Source organism: Perca fluviatilis, chromosome 1 (genome assembly GCF_010015445.1).
Source record: "Perca fluviatilis chromosome 1, GENO_Pfluv_1.0, whole genome shotgun sequence".
In the NCBI taxonomy this organism is placed as follows: Eukaryota; Metazoa; Chordata; class Actinopteri; order Perciformes; family Percidae; genus Perca; species Perca fluviatilis.
The window spans coordinates 14,810,743-14,830,069 of record NC_053112.1 but is presented as its reverse complement, the minus strand read 5'-3'; the positions used below and the strand labels follow the sequence as shown (position 1 = coordinate 14,830,069).

The following is a 19,327-nucleotide window of genomic DNA, read 5'->3' as shown; positions in this document are numbered from 1 at the left end:
TTGTCATGGCGATGGATGTCTTCACAGTCAATGGGCAAATAAAACTGGGAGTTGGAGTGAACTGAGGTCTCAAGAACCAGCAGAGCTACAAATAATGTCCCCTGGATACAAAAGAAAAGAGATTAATAATATCTACAGCACCAGTGATTCACTCATTGACAGATATCATACCAACACAAATTAAATAGCAAAGGTTAGGTGAAAAGAAAAAGGTCTTTTGTGACATTTGTAGTCAAACAATGGCACAGACAACAATTACTGCAATTTTTAGAAGCCAAAAAAAGAATTAATTTTTAATTTGTGGCTCAATAATTAAATCAACAGCTCGTGTTACTGTCAATCATCCTAATTTGCAAATTCTGTGTTTCACACATACAAAAGCAAGTATTAAAATAATGTGTATTTGTCTTTGTTTCTTTCTTTCTGAAGCCAAAAGCTGAGTTTAAGTTCCAGTTCCTCCTAAATACAATACCTTAAAAACATATTTCCTTACACACCTCTCGTGATATCCATGGCCCAGTTTTTCAAAAGTAATTCAGTGGGATTTCAGATCACGGATTGGATCAACTCTTGGAAATGAGGGAAGTGTTTTTAGCCTTCGTCGGAAGATGTGTAGGCTTTCGGCCATACTGATGTTAATGGTGTCCACCATTTAGGAGCCAGGACAGCAAACAGTCGGGATTTCGTTGAGTGATTAGTTGTCCCTTGCTTTCAAAAGCAAAAGAGGGATTCCAAACTAAAATCAGACCATGTAATCCAATTTTACATTTGATCTGGATCAAACCTGGTCAAAACTTTGATTGACTTGACTCAGTTTGAAAGTTTGGGATCTATTTGATCCAAAAAAAAACAGGATTATCCTGATCCCATCAGAAGGGTGGATTCAGTTGTGATTTTTCGAACCAAATAAAATCAGAGTGTTTTTTTTTAAGTGAACGATCACAAAATCAATGTTTACTGATAATATATACATTTCTTCATATTTGAAGCATATATGAAGCATGTCACATCTAATGAGATATGGTAAACAAAAAAAACATTAAAATAAGGAATGTAAAATGTTTCTGTTTATTACAGTGTTTCTGTTTCTTAAAATTAAAACAAACAATGGCTGTTTGTGGCCACCGGTATTTTGCCTACCTGTTGTTCTTTGCTAAGCCAGTAGGCTACACTGTTAGTTCCATTTAAGGCTCTGGTAAACAGGATTTGGTAATCCTGAAATTTGGTATTTGGATCACAGTGATCCAATCCAATGTTCTTTTAAAAAACTGGCATAAAAGTTAGATGGATCAGGTGATCCTGGATAGCAAAACATGGGATTTCCAAATCCAGATCAATTTGATCCAGATAATTTTTTTTGAAAAACTGGGCCCAGATCATTTAATTATGGATGCTTCATTTAATATGTACAAACAAAAGAAAATCCACTGACCTCGCTGACAAAATGAGTTATTTTGTATTTACATGCAAATATTTAATTCCCAAATACCTGAAGAGTTAAAACTCCAGCAACACTTGCAGAACAACTTTATTGTTGGACCAATGTGATTTGGCTCGTGGCCTCATCGGGGGTCATCCATATGCTGCAGTTTACCTCTTCAGACTTTTTCCTTTCTCCATGCAACTTGGAAGAAAGTTGTGCCGGAAATCCCTATCTGCTTCTAGGTCCCGATGACTGTACAGCTAGTTTGAGTGTTCTGACCCTTTGAGGTTTTGTTAACCATTTTGCGCCTCTGCAGATTAACGTTTCCTCATTATGTTGAAAGAAAATGTAATCTGGGAATCATTATTTGTCTCATTGTGCCATGCCTAATGAGGATAATTCATCGATGGGCATCCTCTGAATACATATTCATTACATCTGAGTGATTCTCCAAACATCTGATGTATTCAATAGCTTTGTCGCATGTTAACACACAGGACAGCATTTAATGTTATTCAATGTGTTCATTGTGTGGGATATATTCTCTAAACTGAGAGGCATGCACACAACAGCAGCAGAGAAGAAGAAGAGTGCCCATGTGTTCAGAGTGGAATCAAGTGTGAGGCAGTTCCATTGTCTTTAGTATTAATCCTTTGACGCTTGTATCAATACAAATATATTTGTGTGTGAGACTGAAAAAAAACTAAAAACTTACAGTTGCACTTTCATATGGCTCTTTGTAGTTTGGCTTATTTAAAGCTAATGTACTTGCACTTACTTCTTGCTGTCCAGAGTTTGTACATTCATGGTTGAAACCACTTAATTGGAAGTCGCTTTGCATAAAAGCGTCAGCTAAATGACATGTAATGTAATGTAATACTAAGATATTATTAAGCCCATCCACCTCCTTTACTTTCTGCTGCTTTATAAGTCACATGATTTGTATTGTTTGCATATTTTGGTTCACTGTGTATAGAAAACTACCCAGTTACATCACTGGGAGCATTCAACAGTTACAACATTTGGGATTTTCCTGCTGAGTGAGTCTAAACACGTCCCACAATGTTTGCATTACAGCAGTGCTGTGTTTATTATTAGTCTAAGCCTCTCTGGAGCAAGGTTATCAGGTTTGATGAAATGAAAGTCACAAAACATTGCAATCTAAATGATCTATCTACATCTGCTCCCTGTGCTGTTTCATTAGATATTCTAATATTTTACATAAATTCACTCTTGCTGTATGTTTCAGCGAGTTCACAGGTCTGACGTAAGGAAACAGATAATGTTCACTGGGGCTGAGTGCCTGTTAATATGTAACTAACAATAACTAACTAAGACTATAAAGTCAACAATAAAATCCTCAACATTAATCAACAACACCAACAAATATGTATTATAATAACAAAGATACATTTATTATTAATGCCATATTTTATTAATTAGGCTAAATAGTTATGATTTTTATTGATTAGTTTAAGATACAATAGCACAATTAAATTGTTAAATGTTTAGGTCAGCTATTAAAAATAACTCTGACAGTAGACAGTTCTGCCTCTAGTACTACTATTACTACTAATAACCTTACTAACACTTACGCTAATCATTTATTTAATACATTCTTAAGTATCAGCACATGAACAAGTCATTAGAGTCTTTATTTTTTTTCCCCACACAGATCACTTTAACTCAAAATATTAAACTTCATGAAAACATTTGTAGGCATCAAAGAAAATGGGAGCAGCATTTGTTCATCAAATGAATAAAATATGAATAAAATAATTTGTTTTCAATGTTGGAAGTGTTTTCTGTGAATTCCGCAGCGCTTACCTGCATCATCATCGTCTTCATCATGGAGAGGAAGGTTTAGAGCTGGGTTGGACTCTGTCAGGGTCGTCTGTGGAAATAAAACTTGGTGGGAAACATTTAACCCTTGTGTGGTGTTCATATTTTTGTTGCACAGCCAGTGTTCCCGGGTCTGGTGGACCCACCACATTATTAGGCTTTTAAATAAAAACAGCCATAACAATTCATGTAAAAATACTAAACAGATGTTCACTTTAGCTCAATTACCAATGATATATACATCATTTATGGTTCATATTTGGCATTTACCCCTGTGAGATCACATTTATGATCATATGATCATTTTCTTTTTTGTGACAAAACAAGGAAATTCAATTATAAAAAAGGTAAAAAAAAAATAGAAACAAGCTTATTTCTTAGAACTTAATCAAAACAGGTGAAAGTGTTTGAAATGTAACAATTTTGTAACTTTACACACACACGCACACACACACACACACACACACACACACACACACACACACACACACACACACAGAAGGCCCAGTTAGGATAAGGACACAGTTAAGTTTCATAGCACCTACAATTGTTACACAATTATTACACTCGTCCAGTAGACCTGAACACCTCATGTAATAGTTATGTGTAGGGGGGGGTGTATCATGTGCAGTCGTTCAAAATGTTATTTTTTATATTCTTCACAGAAAATGAGCCAAGGCCAATGAGTTTGAGTTAGAAGAAACTAAAATAAATAGTATTATTTTTCTTTTAGCAAACATTTAAAACAGGTCCCACAGACCCAAACACCAGGGTTAAACCGCCTGCGGAGGGAGTGTCTGTGGACGCATGTGACACTGACAAGATTTGTTTACAGTGTCATACAGTTTATCATTATTATTCAAGGATTCATAGAAGCTGAGGTCGCTTTGTTTCTGGGAATGTGGTGGGTTTACAGACCAGTTATTCTACAGTTACACACAAATCCCCAAAGCCATTGTGTTTTTAATATATTTAATGCCTTTAAATTTAATAAATCTTCTCAGCACCAAAAATAAGGTGATAACACCTTAATGACAATGAAAGTAATATAAGTAATATAAAAAGAAAACTCTAAAAACGTTAAAACAGGGAGTTGCACTGGTGGAATTGACACTCGTGACCTTAGTAGGCCTATTTGACGTCCAGAGAGTATTTCTTTATGTAGTTACTGATTAAAGCTAGTTACTCATTTTATAGCAAAGTTTAAAAGCAAAACAATATGCTGTATTTCAGTCTTTAAACTAAGGCATGGATACCCGACCCGAGGCCGACGGGTCCCGACGGTAACCGACGGGCCGGGCCGGGTTCGGACAGATATTTAGAAATTATGGTCGGGGTCGGGTCGGGCTCGGTCACATCAGCGCGATAAGGAATTTGTTGTAAAATGGTGCTGCGGCTCCTTTTAAGAGAGCTCAGTGCGTGTGGGTTTGTGTGTGTGTGTGTGTGTGCGTGCGTGTGTGTGTGTGTGTGTGTGTGTGTGTGTGTGTGTGTGTGTGTGTGTGTGTGTGTGTGTGTGTGTGTGTGTGTGTGTGCGTGTGTGAGTGTGTGTGGTAAGTGGGCAGAAAAGAGAGAGAAAAAGAGGAAGCAGACGTGTTGTAGATGCAACCGGAGCAGAGTTAGTGGTTATTCATGTTCTAACGTCGGCCCTGGAGGTAGGCCTAATGAGTCTCCGCTGGTTTTCTGATCACGGTCGGAAACGAAGCGATCAGGAAAGGTTAACACACTGAACATTTTAACAGCTGATTAACGTGCGCTTGTTGCCCCGTGTGCGCTGATGCGCTCATCTGTTGACATTTCCGAATGGCTTCCTACAGTTGCTTAATAAAAAAGGGCTTTCCACACAAACAAACGTAGCCTACATGTGTCATTAGTAGCCTATGAGAGGAAAAAAGATGAGATTTTAACTGTGTCGGGCTCGGACATAAATTTCTTAATGCCTGTCGGGCTCGGGCCGGGTTCGGACAGAAAAATTCGGCCCGATCCGGACTCTACTTTAAACAATCAGTTACAAACAGGAATAGGCTCTCACAAGTGCAAGATTGGGGAAACTCCAAATTTAATTTAAAGCCCCACGCAGCAGATCCTCTCCTGTGTGGAAACCCCAGTAATGAGACCACAGAGGCACAAAATGTGAGTGTGAGGCACACACACACACACACACACACACACACACACAACACACACACACACACACACACACACACACACACACACACACACACACACACACACACACACACAAACCCACACGCACTGAGCTCTCTTAAAAGGAGCCGCAGCACCATTTTACAACAAATTCCTTATCGCGCTGATGTGACCGAGCCCGACCCGACCCCGACCATAATTTCTAAATATCTGTCCGAACCCGGCCCGGCCCGTCGGGTACCGTCGGGACCCGTCGGACTCGGGTCGGGTATCCATGCCTTAATGTGTACGTCTTAGCTAAAGTAAGTTTTTTCCGTTGTCATTGTGCGTGGAGCTCGCCCTCCCTGAAAGAGACAGTAGCTCCCCAGAAAACCTAATTTGAGATATTCAGGGGAAACTCAAATATATTGTACCATTTGGTTTGCAAAGGTGAATCAAATAATTTGGCTTTGGATAGTGAGCAAAAAAATTAAATCATGGATGAATTTCGTTTCATTTGCACTTTTCCATCTGGAAAAGCTTGAACTGCTGCTCTTTTGCAACAGTTTGGGGCAGCTGAGGTGGTTCAGGGATCTGACAAAGGACACCTCCTGGACATCTTAGGCAAGTCAAACTGGAGGGGGCCCCACCGCTGCAGACCCAGAACACTGGAGGGATTATTTTGTATATGCCACCATGCCTGATGGCTCAGAGAGGACCTGGCTAGAAAATGGATTAATAGAAAAAAATTCAGGCACCATCACTAATGTGGGATCACAAAAGTCATGAGAATATATCTTACAGACTTGATTGCAATCCCTTGAGCTGCTAGGATGGCTGATATGTCTTTATGAGTCATTGTATGTAATGTAAAACATGCCTGTTCTTAGCAACTAGACAGGAAGATAAAATGCCATCTGTGGGAGAATGTGTGTTATTTAAAGTAATGCTGTCTTACTGTGATACCGTCATACCCACGTCAGTGGTTTGCTGCAGCCCTTCTTCCGCTGTAAAAGCTGCGTAGAAGGAAGCAGTACACAGGTTAATACATGAAACCTTCCACTGGTTCCTTTATGTGATATATATATATATATATTGATCTTTTGGTCACAGTATTGTCTTCTTGGGCTGACTCTGGCAGCAGTTTTGTTAGTGTTGTTCTGTATATTGCGATCTGTAATTTTTGTTCACCTTCGTTAGATCAACCAGAAAAAAAATGAGCGATCGAGGAGGAGAAGAAGAAGTGACTTCATCCTTCAACTGGTCATCAGTTACAAACCAGAACAAAGCCAACGGTTCGACTAACTGTGTATGGAACGACACCTCAGCCCACCCTTTCTTCCTGGTGGTCTACAGTCTGGTGTTCCTGGTGAGTTTCAACAATTCCAGTGGTGGAATGTAACTACATTTACTCAAGTAGCCTACTGTACTTAAGTACAAATGTACTTTTACTTACATTGGTTCTTTTCATGCCACTTTCTTCTTCTACTCCACTACATTTCAGAGAAATATTGTAATCTTTACTCCACTACATTAATCTGACAGCTTTAGTTACTAGTTACTTTACAAATTAAGATTTTTGCACACAAAACACACGTAGTTTATAAAATACAATGTTTTATTATAAAATAAACTACCCAACTCTCAGGTCTGAGGAAACACCAGGCGTAAGCACAAGAGTGTGGAGGCAAGGAGGCAGTGAAAATGTTGAGTGGGTTTATTAACATAAAAAAGGCTTACAACAGAAGGTGTCCTGAGGCAGGCAGGCAGGCAATAGGAATATAACGCGAAATCCGATTAACTGACAAGAGACAAAGGCTACGTTTACACGTGGCCGGCTATTTTCATAAATGGACATTTCACCCTCTCCGTTTTCAAAAATAACATCGTGCACATGCTGTCAGTTTTCAGAAAAGTGTTTGTTTACACAAACCTGTGTATATATGTCGTCAAGACCATGCATAACCTGTAGGTGGCAGTGTAATGAGAAGCTCAAGCCCACGTTAGCCAATCAGAATCCCGAAAATAACAACAACAGCAACAAATCACTTTCTCTTTCCTCTTTCCTTTTCCTCATCGGCTGCCTAAATCTCTGTTTGTCTCAGTTTACTTGCAAACGTGCCAACAAAGTTTTCCAAAATATCCACTCTGGCCGTTTTTAGAAAGAATCGTTTCAGAGGCGACAACAGAGACACATGAGATAATCACAGAAAAAGGAACTCAAAAACTGTCACATGGTCAAATAAAATAAACTAAACTAAAAGTCCAAAGGCCCAGGAGGTGAACTAGCATTTCTCCAGCTACCAGTCCACACTCTGTACTTCGGTCCGTACGGGGACTTCAACCTGTGACCTTCTGGTTCCCAACCCAACTCCCTATGGACTGGGCTACTGCCACCCCAGTTGGCGTATTAAAGACTTATTGATAGTGCTATCAGTTAAACGCGTTATTAACGGCGTCAATTTTCTTATCACGAGATTAACGTTCTTTTTGGCCTAGCAAACCTTGTAGTTTTTTTCACATGATGTTGCAACAACTAGTAATGTTAGAAAAACTACAACACCACAACGGCGCTAGCTAGACCGGAACCAAAACAACAGGCACGCTGCACACACTTGTTTGGGCTTGCGAGCCGGCCAAAGAGTAGTAGGCTAACGTTACGTTACGAGTGGATGGCGAGCGCGAGACGCCGAAATGGATGCCAATAAGATTCTGAATGGAAAGTTTACTTTTAAAAAGTTGCCAAATGGTTCCATTGACAAGACCAAAGTGATGTGTGTTTTGTCGTTGTGAACTGAGCTATCATGGCAGCACGTCCAGTCTGAAATACCACTTGATGGCCAAGCACACAGCTGATGTGAATTCTCCGCCCCCTCGTCAAAGCCAGGCGACAAAAGCACAAAGCAAGCCGATCCACTTTTCCATGTTGATAAGAGCATTAAAATGAGAAAAAATAATGGGACAAAACAGGGCCGGATTGGGACTCATTTTCAGCCCTGGATTTTCATGCCTTAGACCGGCCCACTTTACTTCACGAATGACTATAGTAAAAAAATGTAATCAAAACCTTAGTATATAGGTCTGCAATAGCGCCCTGTCCTCTACATCCTTGTAATTCGGTGTATTTTGTAAAATATCACTATTTCCAAGTGTTGCCTCACAATGTAGATTTATTAGAAAAGTTAACATCTTAACAACAACCAAATGATGTTGAACAATATCATAATCTGTTTCTGTGCAAATAAGTAATCACAGATTAAATAAAGAACAAGATACATTGTATTGCACTTTCTAATGACACCATAATCAATTTTTTCCTTTTGAATAGTTCATACAACTTTCATAATGGGTCACAAGTAATATTTGGTCATACAAAGTGATTATATTGTAGCTAATCTGATCATGTTTGCTTGTTCACACACTGTGATACAACAGCTTACAGTAGATGTGCCATCCACACTGACAGCAGCTATCCCTAATGCACACTACTGGCTCTGCTTCTGACACTAAATCACATTTTATAAATTGTCATAATTGTCTCTCCTTTTTACAAAGCTTTCTGATCAAGTCAAGTCAGTGTCATTATGATAGTGCCGAATCATCTGGCATCATTAATTATCCCAGGGCATTTTTCATATAGAGCAGGTCAACACCACACTCTTATTAATTCTTATAATACTCAGTCAATGAGCAACCCTACCTGCCCAAACTGGAGTTCTGGGCTCATATAGCTGCTGCTTGGTAACCTTACTGGCTCTTCATTGTCACTGTTAGCAGCAAACTGGACTAGTAGGCCTACTAGCTGCTGCTGCGGAGCTACAAGAACAAGTTTGATTCATAAACATAGACGCTGGTTTGCAGGCACTTTTCCTAACTAACTTAGCTTACCCGTCTCAACATCTTCATTTGGCGTTTTGCTAAAAATAGAAAAAGTTCATCTGGCCGTGTGACTTTCTAGAGCTCTACTTTTTAAATTGACGCTTTTTCAGTGCCGTTTTGCGCTTTCTATTACCCATTTAAAACATCTTCTTTTTGCTCGCGGTGGCATCCTCCAACAAGCACCAGTGACTTGTGTACGATGACGGTTTGTTGTTTTTTTGAGCAAGGTGCTGCCGTCGGAGGACTCGGAACATAAATAGGTCATCATTAACCCGGCCCACTCTCCGCAGTGGGCTGCATGAATGAAGAGAACGGTGGGCTGCAAGAAAAAATAAATACTGTAAATACAAAAAGTGGGCTGCGAGTGCAGGCAGCATAGGGACAGCATCCATAATATTCAACTATGATTTCAACCCAGTGCCATACCTGAACACCGGCCCTCACAACCAAACAACCAGACCAGCCCACCGGGAATTCTCCCGGTGCTCCCGATTAGCCAATCCGGGCCTGGGACAAAAAGAAATCAAGGGACATTTAGAATAGATAAAACTGTGCGATTAATTGTGAAATAACTATGACATTAATGCGATTAATTGCAATTAAATATTTTAATCGTTTGACAGCACATCTACTTATTGACAGAATAGTTTTGATCGTTTCCAGTTTCTAAAATGTGAGGATTTTTTCTGCATTGAGTACTTTTACTTTTAATACTTTAGGTACATTCCTGATGATATTATATGCTACTTGTAACAGATTATTTTAACAGTGTGGTATTTTACTTAAGTAAAGGATCTGAATACTTCTTCCACAACTGAACAATTCAGATCACTTTTAGATGTGTTATGCCTTTTCATGAGAGGAAACCTTTTCATGGGCGAGTGAATTATTTCCTGAGGAAATGACACTCACAGTCGTGATCTTACTCAATCTCAGAGGTGTCAAAAGATATAAATTTTAAAAAAAAAAAAAAAAAAAAAAAGATGTAAAAGTACTGGTTTAAAGTATAAAAGTAAAAGTAATGTAAGGGGGAAAAAATGCCATTAAGGACCAGTGTTGGGAGTAACGCGTTACAAAAGTAACACAATTACAGTAATGTATTCCTTTTTGCTGTAACGCAGTAATATAACGCATTACTAATTAAATTTCGTTAATATTATTACCCGTTACAATCTCAGTAACGCGAGTTACAACGCATTTTAACGCAACATTTTTTAAGAATTTCCCAACACCGCGAAGCATTTGTTTACAGGAAAAAAAGCCGTGAGTATTATTTCATAACATCTGTGTCCCAACAGGTGACGGTACGTCAGTTCGGACAGCAGTGTGTCCGCTGACAGATTTAAACAGGTCGGGAATTAATGTTTAGGCTTGCTTACACGTAAATCATTGCAGTTGTTAGGTTGTAAAAAGTTAAAACCATGCTTATGTTTGATGTTTTAAATAATAAATTGTATGCTGCAGTCAGGTTATGAAAATAGGAATGGAATCTAGAATAACTACTAAGGTAAAAACAGCTGGTTATTTCTCTCCCCCTCTATTCCTGTTTCTTGCAGATAGATTAGGTTAAAACCAACTATTAAAGGGGTGATAGAATGCCAAACTGATTTTACCTTGTCATAGTTGAATAATGACAGTTTAGTGGGTAACTAGGACATACATAGAACCTCTAAATCCCATTGACACCTCTTTTCTCTGCAAATCTCACTATTTGAAACTGCCTCTGAAAACGGGCGAATCTCAACGAGCCCCATAGTTGACGTCAACTATTGCGGCTCTTCCTCATTTGGCTCTAGTCTTTCTCTTTGTCACGCCCCAACATTTGCATAGGCTACACAACTGACCTGAGATCAGTTAGTCTTCTGAATCTAGGTCGTGCAGATCTCAGAAACTGTATACATTGTTCATATGCTATTTTACCATTAAATTCACTTCTGAGACTTTTTTATGCGAGAAATCAACTATGTAGAGGTCAAATATGGGCCGTTTTATGAAAATTGATGTCTAATTGCAAATTTTGTCCGACTGTGTGTCGGAGTTCAGAGGCTGGTGCTGCCTGTGTTGCTGCCTCGTCAACTGGCCTGCCTTCCTTCACAGACCCCGGCCTGCTGTGAGGTAGATGGAGCTCAGTCACGGCTGGCAGCCCACGGCACTCCATACCCGCGCAAAGTCACCGTTTTGGGCTAATGGACTACGAAACACCGCTGCTCTGACAGAGCTCCAAGGCCTCCAATTCCTCTCTTCCTGCTAGCTAAATGGCCGGTGTATGTGAGTGAAAGCGCGGTCAGCGAGCTGAAAGCGCGGTCAGCGAGCTTGTTACGCCAGCATTCTCTTACCACAGGTTCCAGTTACTCTTATAATGTGTGTAATTATAATGTGTTGAGTTACTTAATCAAACTATTGGGGAAATAAACGCTGCTTGTCCGTGAGTCTCATTGATAGAGCCTGCGGCTGGATGGAGCTCTATCAATGAGAGCTAGCTAGCCTCCTCTTAGAATACCTCTGGAATTTACAAAAATGTATTAACTTGAACCTGACACAGTTGTTAGCTTTATAAAACATTTAGTTAGATGTTGTGTAAGTAGCGTGACGAAATTCAAACTATAAATATACTCGAATTAAGGCGAAAAGGAAGCTAAGTATCCGTGATTTGTAGCTAGGATTGAAGGGACAGTCACAGCTAACGGAACACTTTGTCTTCACAAATATTCATTAACTTGAAATCGGACACAGTTGTTAGCTTTATAAGACATATAGTTAGATTTTGTATAAGTGGCGTGACATGTTTGTAACATGTGGTAAGAGATTGCTGGTGTAAAAAGCTCGCTGACGGCGCTCTCACTCTCACACAACGGGCCATTTCGCTAGCAGGAAGAGGGGAGTTGAAGGCCCTGGAGCTCTGTCAGGGCAGCGGTGTTGGTAGTCCCTGCTGTGGGCTGCCAGCCGTGACGGAGCTCCAAGTACCTCATAGCAGGCCGCGGTCTGTGAAGGAAGGCAGCACTGGCGGGCGGCGTGGCAGCACCAGCGGCTGAAATCCAACACACAGTCTTACCAAATTTGCAATTAGCCATCAATTTTCGTAAAACGCCCCATATTTGAGCTTTATATAGTTGATTTCTCGCTTAAAAAAATCTCTGAAGTGAATTTAATAACGAAATAGCCCGAAAAACAATGTATAACTTAGCAGTGTCTGAAATATGAGGCCTGCTGCCGAGTCTCCCATATGTTTCTATGTAGTTTGCTCAAACAAATCAGCGCGTAGCTCATTCTGGGCAATTTTCAGCCCAACCAATGTTACATACCCCATTAGGAGACAGTGTAAAATACCCTATATAATCATTCTATCACCCCTTTAAAGTATGACACTTTAAAGGGGTGATAAAATGATCCTCCGCCCATACACAGACAGGACCACTGGGAGGCGGAGTGGCAATCGGGAGAGTCGGGACTTTTCCTGGCGGGCCGGTAGTGGTTCGAGGCCCGGTCTGATACAAGTTATAAACTACATTGCAACACCATCTGCTGCCCGCTGGTCAAACTGTGCAGCCTCTGCTCAACCCGTATGGCGGGCCGCAGCAACCTCTTATTTCAATAATGTCTAATGGTGGAAAGCCAAAAAAGAAAAGGGAAAGGTGGCGCTGTGATGGTCAGACTCAAAAGGAAAAAAAGGGATCGTGTTGCTGTGCTGTGTGTTGTTCATTCACTCACAATCCGAACATGAATCTCCTCTCTTCCCAACAAGATTCAGAATTATATTCTCGTAATTATCCAGCGACGACATGACTGCCCCCGAGTGTTCTTGAATGACCGCCTAAACACATCCAGACACACCCACGAGAATAGCTAATTACCACTCGTTGGTAACTAGGTGGAACGAGGGAGAGAATAGCCCAGACGCAATTTTGTAATTTTCTAAATTTCTGATCCTCTGAATAAAAACAGAAAATAGGAAAAACAGGTTAAAGATCCAATTTGGAAAGCTACCATAAGATAGCCTACACATTTGACAACTTCCGGTTTTCAAAATAAGATGTTTATATATAAAGTATACATAAAAATAAGATTATTGGATTATATTTTCAAGAAATAAAATTTTTTTTTTTTACTGTATACATTTTGAGATTTTACAAAGTAAAGTCGCACATTCTACGGTAAAATGACTTTAAATCTAAAATTGTAGGTGCAATAAAATGACATTGCTTCTTAATTCCTGGCAATGACTGATATATTTGAGTTAAGGACATCTTTGACTACACCCATACTGAAAATCATTTTTACTGTATAATTTTGGAGATTTTTCAAAGTAAAACCCCATACCTCTGCCGTTAAATGACAAAAAATATGAAGCTGGAGGTGCTATAATAAGACTTTGGTCCATATTTCAAGGCAATTTTACTGTATAAATATGGAGATTTTTGGAAGCAAAGTCCCATACTTCTGCTGTTAAATGATAAAAAATATTGCATTATACATTTAATTATAGTCATCGTTACATGACCAGCATTTACTTCTCGTCTCGTTTTCGTCATGTAATAAAGGTTCTTTGATGACGATATTTCGTCATAATTTTCGTTGACGAAAACACTCACTGCTCCTCTATTACCACCTTATCCGTCTTCTCCTCATACCATCTTGTATTGCTGAGGTATGAAAATGTAATGCATCCTATGAGTTATAGGTCATAGGTTCATCTTTTGCAATGGCATGTGCAAGAAATCTACCATAATACGATTGGCAACTACTACAGCAATCAGAATGAGAAAATGTCTTTTTGTTGATTTTTGGTGAATATTCTAAACATGCTAGCAACAAACATCGAACTATTGACATCATACCGCTATGATGACATGTCAACGTCCTGGGCAACTTCTCTCCACGCAGCAGCCTTTCTATTTATATCTGTATAAGAGAGGTCATAGAGAATCGGACATTCAGACACCTATCGGTCGTTCTAGTCTCTCTGCCATTTTTGTGAGTCGCTTCCGAAGCTTTTCAGCGGTGTAGTACGACGTCCGCTGGGGGCGTATTGCGTATTACGGAGCAGATGTCAACTGCCAGTGTGAAGGCGGCGTAACGTCCATTTTCAGAGCATCAGAGAGAAGCGCAGGCATTTAAGTAGCATCTAATAAGGCACCGAAATCCGCGTTGCTATTCGGTCCAGTAGGTAACGGTCTTTAAGGCACTGGTGCCGTATTAGCACCGGGTCTGTGCAGGTGCGATGGATCCAGATGGATCGCGTACAAACCATGGATGTATTAAGAGTACAAACCAATAGGGTGTCGGAATGGTATATGTTTATACTTCTCATCCAACCACAATCACATTCACTCTCTCCGGATGGCGCGATTTATCTGGATAGGTTGTTTTTTTTGTGTGTGTTTTTTTGAAACGATGACGAGCCAGAAGGAAAACAAGCCGAACTGAAATAGGAGTAACGAGGCTATTTTTAAAATGTAAGGAGTAGAAAATACAGATAATTGCGTGAAAATGTGATGAGTAGAAGTAAAAAGTCTGCTGTAAAATAATTACTCCAGTAAAGTATAGATACCCAAAATTTCTACTTAAGTAAGGTATGTAAGGTAACGAAGTATTTGTACTTCGTTACTTGACACCTCTGCTCGATCTCATACCCTGACTGATGTCAGTGGCCCTTTGCATGTAACCAGACCTCTGCAGAAAATCTCAACGATAACCCAAGATGGCACAACCTCTAAAGACTCTGAGGCAGCCCAGACAAAGATAGTATCATTGTTGTTTTTTGGTTGGGCACATACAAGTGTGGTGACAGCTAAATGTATCTTCGCCTTTTTCTAACTGACTTGTGTTAAAAAGCTATGCTATTATGTAAAAAATTATTATCTTTTGTCTATCAGGTCAAATCCTTTGGTCAGCTCAAAATGATTTTGACTGACTGTAATTTGTAAAGCTTCATCCTCACTCTGTTCACTTCTCTTTATAGGTGGGTCTCCTCCTAAACGGCTTCATGATGTTTTACTTCTGCCGAGCTCAGCAGAAGCCGTCCAGCAGCATGATGATCTACCTGAGGAACTTGGTAGCTGCTGACTTCCTGCTCTGTCTCAGTCTTCCTATTCGCATCACCAACTACGCCACCAGCTCTGCCACCATCCACCAAGTCAACTGCAACTTTGGCGCCTCCGTCCTCTTCCTCAACATGTACGCCAGCATCATGTTCATGGGCTACATAGCCGCTAACAGGTAGACCAAGCCAGTAAGCCATTTTGAATCTCATGTTGCCTAAAACAGTATTCACAATTTAATCAGATCGATCTCAGTTTGTTAATGTTAACGATGAATCCTTCAGGCACGCTAAAGTTAGCCATGGTGTTCCACAAGGCTCAGTGCTTGGACCAATTCTATTCATCTTGTATATGCTTACTCTAGCCAATATTATTAGGAAACACTCCACAAGCCACTAGAGCCAGTCCCACAATGAGCTTTCCTTAGGATGTGCCACTTTTGTGTCTGTAGCTTTAAATGCTATTTAGGAGGAGAGAAGCGAGGTAGGTGGAGGGTGGGGGTGTGGCCATGACCAGCTTGCCATGGGCAAAGCAGAGAAAGGGGATGTAACCTTTCCCCTTATGACAACATATAGGGAAGATTCCAGATTACTTTTTCTCAAAGGTGGAGCAGGATAGCCAGGTGCTCGGTTTAAACCTATCGCCATTTCTAGCCACTGGGGGACCATAGGCAGGCTAGGGGAACTCATATTAATGTTAAAAAAAACTCATAAAGTGATATATTTACTTTAACTTTCACTGTAATGCAGATGATACCCAATTATACCTATCAATCAAGCCAGATGAAACCAGTCAGTTAGTTAAACTTCAAGCATGCATTAAGGACATAAAATCTTGGATGTTCTACAATTTCCTGATGTTAAACTCAGACAAAACTGAGGTTATTGTGCTAGGCCTTAAACACCTCCGAAGCTTATTATTTAAAGATATAGCTACTATATAGCTAACATTGCCAAAATTAGACACATCCTGTCTCAAAACAATGCAGAAAAACTAGTCCATGCATTTGTTTTTTCAAGGCTGGACTATTGTAATTCCTTATTATCAGGCTGCTCAAACACATTCCTTAAGACTCTCCAGCTGATCCAGAATGTTGCAGTGCGTGTACTGACATGATCTAAGAAAAGAGAACTTATCTGCATTGGCTTCCTGTAAAATCCAGGATTGAATTTAAGATTCCTTCTCCTGACCTACAAAGCTCTTAATGGTCAGGCACCATCATATCTTAAAGAGCTCCTAGTACCTTACTGTCCCATTAGAGCACTGTGCTCCCAGAATGCAGAGTTACTTGTGGTTACTAGAGTCTCTAAAAGTAGAATGGGAGCCAGAGCCTTCAGCTACCAGGCTCCTCTCCTGTGGAACCAGCTCCCAGTCTGGGTTCGGGAAGCAGACACCGTCTCCACATTTAAGAGTAAACTTAAAACTCTCCTTTTTGATAAAGCTTATAATTAGTGAGTACTGAGTTAAAGCGGTTACCTAGACCGGTGGGGGTGGGTGTATAGCTACACCCTACAAGTTTTTCCTAACCACTTGAGGTTTCTGCCTAAAAGGAAGTTTTTCCTTGCCACTGTTGCACTAAATGCTTGCTCTTGGGGGAATTGTTGGGTCTTTGTAAATTATAGTGTGGTCTAGACCTACTCTAGTTGTACGAGTGTTTTGGGATAACTCTTGCTATGATTTGATACTATAAATAACATTGAATTGAATTGAATCAATACAAAGAAAAATACACCACTTCCGTTATGTCAACATACAAAAAACACAAAACTACTGCATACAAAGTAGTGTTCTTTTTCTAGTTTAAATAATTAATGCATATCATGTACTCGAATTCCCACAAACATTTGCAGCATTAGGTGAAATTGAAATTACTAATACATAGATCTGAATAAGAGTGTAGCCCTCTGCACACAGTTTAACCTTTAAACAAGATACAAGATGATTGCAAACATTTGCCAACACCTGAGCAACAAGCCCGTGAACTCACAGGTTATAAATGCAAAGTTTGAACACAAGAAAGCTCTACAAGATATATAGAAGAAAGAAAAGAATAATAAGTATAGTGAAACAACAAAATATAGTGAAAAACAAGATAAGAGAAACATGGATGTGCAAACAGAAAGAAAATGTAATATCAATACATAACCATTTTGAAGCATTTTTGGCAACCACACCATATCACATAGCCTATATCAGAACAAACAACTGTAATCAATTTCTTCATTTAGTCCTGGGTAAGCTGTGGCCTGCATTTGGTATATAAAAAGTTTCTCTCTGCAATAATAATTATAGTCGATCATAACCCTAATTGTTCTTTTTTTATGGTTTCTAGGCCTTCAACCGTAAGGCTGTCTGGATTGCTGTTATGTAGGCCTACTTTATTAAAGTGCTCAGCCACAAAGTAACCCAAACTTATGCACAGACTCCGGCTTTCCAATGAAGTTATTTATTGATGCCTGCCTCTCCTCTCCAGGTATCTGAAGGTAGTCCAACCTTTAGGAACTCACATCCTTCAGTCCGTGCGGGTCACTTACATCATCTCCACGGTAACCTGGGTTTTCCTCCTGGCTGTGACATGCAGCTACGTCATCCTGTCGTTCCACACCCAGGAACCTTTTACCTCTGTCCCAGTGAGCTGTCAAGGCTTTCACAGTGGCCAGCACACCTTGCTCTTTAGGATCATACATGTCTCCTCCACTGTCATGTTCCTGTGTGTTCTGGTCTCTCTGGTCTTCTTTTACTACAGCACCTCTCGTAGGGTGTTGCTGGCGCAGCAGAGGCAGCCGGCGTCCTCCAACTCCATGAAGCTTGCAAGGTCGCGCAGGAATATGTTAGTGCTGGTCAGTGTCTTCTGCTTTTGCTTCTCCCCCTACCATCTGATTCGCCTTCCCAAAGCTTTCCTGTGGATGCATTGTTCATGGAGCAAGGTTTTCTACTACGGGATGGAGCTTACCGTCGTAATGTCTGTTCTCAACGTCTGCCTGGACCCAGTCATCTACTTCATCCTCTGCAAGGGGTTCAGAAACCAGCTTAGGCTGGGAGTGGTGCGTGGAAACTGATAATACCCGCTCATAACATTTCAACTGCCAACAATGTAATAAACAAAATGTAATAACTGCAAATAAAGTTATAAAGAAAATGTAATAGTAACAGAATAACTGAATAATGTAAGAAAGATTTTAATAAAAACGAATAATGTTAGACAAATTAACTGTTCATAATGTAATATACAAAACGTGGTGTGGGACATCCCGTTGCACCTTCTGCCCTCTGTGTGTTGCTGTTCTCAAAATTCCTTCGATACGTGAAACTCCAACAATCTTCAAAATAGCAAGCCACACGCTGAAAATGGCAAGTTTTGAAGAACATTTCTTTAACAAAGAATATGTTTATCTAACTGGGACATTTTAGGACTGATTGACAGGATTGCTGTGTACCAAGTACAAATAGCGATACGCCGGTAAGTGCAAATTACGTTTAACCATGTATCTAGACGAACCGGCACAGACACACGAGCACACAAGTATAAATCCTCACAACAGCCGTAGGCCACTATAGGCTACGGCGTAGGCTCTACTACGTACTATTATAAACCAGCCTAGACAGGTACAGAGTTACCTGTCCTCTCCTTTTCCATCTCCTCTGATCTCCCTACCAGATAAACTGCTTGACTTTAACAGCACCGTTATTGATGGCTCATCTCGAACACAGAGAGGGAAATCAAAACCAGGGCCTTCTGAATGATGAACCAAGAAAAGGCCAATTATGGTCAATCTTTCTTCTGTTCTCATATGTCTCTGTCTTTTCTCTCTCTCCATCTTTCTTTTTCTCTCAATCTCTACAGATAGTGCATTGGTTGAGAGAGAGAGTGCATTGGGAGAGAGAGAGAGATGTAGCTTTTGTAGATTTGTGTTGATTTTCTGCCAGCTTTTGTTCCTGTCGACAAATAATCCATGTTAATAAATGGCTTTTGAGGCCATCACAATGTAGCCATTGGGGAAAACAGGAGCGTATATAACGG

The 19,327-nt window shown here is 40.1% G+C and overlaps 2 protein-coding genes across 3 annotated transcripts in view; one reads left to right on the top strand and one right to left on the bottom strand.

Annotated features, from left to right (window-relative positions):
• The window catches only part of LOC120562201 (microfibril-associated glycoprotein 4-like), a 7,548-nt gene extending 4,215 nt beyond the window's left edge, over positions 1-3,333 (bottom strand). The window contains exons 1-2 of the mRNA XM_039805790.1: positions 3,251-3,333; positions 1-101 (exon numbers count right to left, since the gene is read on the bottom strand). The exon at positions 1-101 is cut by the window's left edge and continues 97 nt beyond it. Coding sequence (XP_039661724.1) covers positions 1-101; positions 3,251-3,274 — 125 coding nt within the window. The 5' untranslated portion in view covers positions 3,275-3,333. The remainder of the gene's footprint in view (positions 102-3,250) is intronic.
• Positions 3,334-5,173: 1,840 nt separating this feature from the next.
• On the top strand, positions 5,174-18,728 carry LOC120562191 (P2Y purinoceptor 14-like). 2 transcript variants are annotated; one of them, XM_039805767.1, is made up of 4 exons: positions 5,174-5,395; positions 6,590-6,758; positions 15,228-15,484; positions 17,780-18,728. In XM_039805767.1, exons 1-4 carry the CDS (start codon positions 5,373-5,375, stop codon positions 18,363-18,365), a joined length of 1,035 nt encoding a protein of 344 aa, XP_039661701.1. In that variant the 5' UTR covers positions 5,174-5,372; the 3' UTR covers positions 18,366-18,728. The 2 variants fall into 2 exon arrangements, with proteins under 2 accessions (XP_039661701.1, XP_039661710.1); XM_039805776.1 differs by lacking the exon at positions 5,174-5,395 and adding an exon at positions 5,625-5,712.
• The last annotated feature ends 599 nt before the right edge of the window (positions 18,729-19,327 follow it).

Bases quoted from the DNA above. Each gene is read 5' to 3' on its own strand.
- LOC120562191 (XM_039805767.1), top strand. From the start codon at position 5,373: ATGAGACCACAGAGGCACAAAAT. The intron at 5,396-6,589 runs GTGAGTGTGAGG...CACCTTCGTTAG, and splicing joins AGACCACAGAGGCACAAAAT to ATCAACCAGAAAAAAAATGA. The intron at 6,759-15,227 runs GTGAGTTTCAAC...TTCTCTTTATAG, and splicing joins TCTACAGTCTGGTGTTCCTG to GTGGGTCTCCTCCTAAACGG.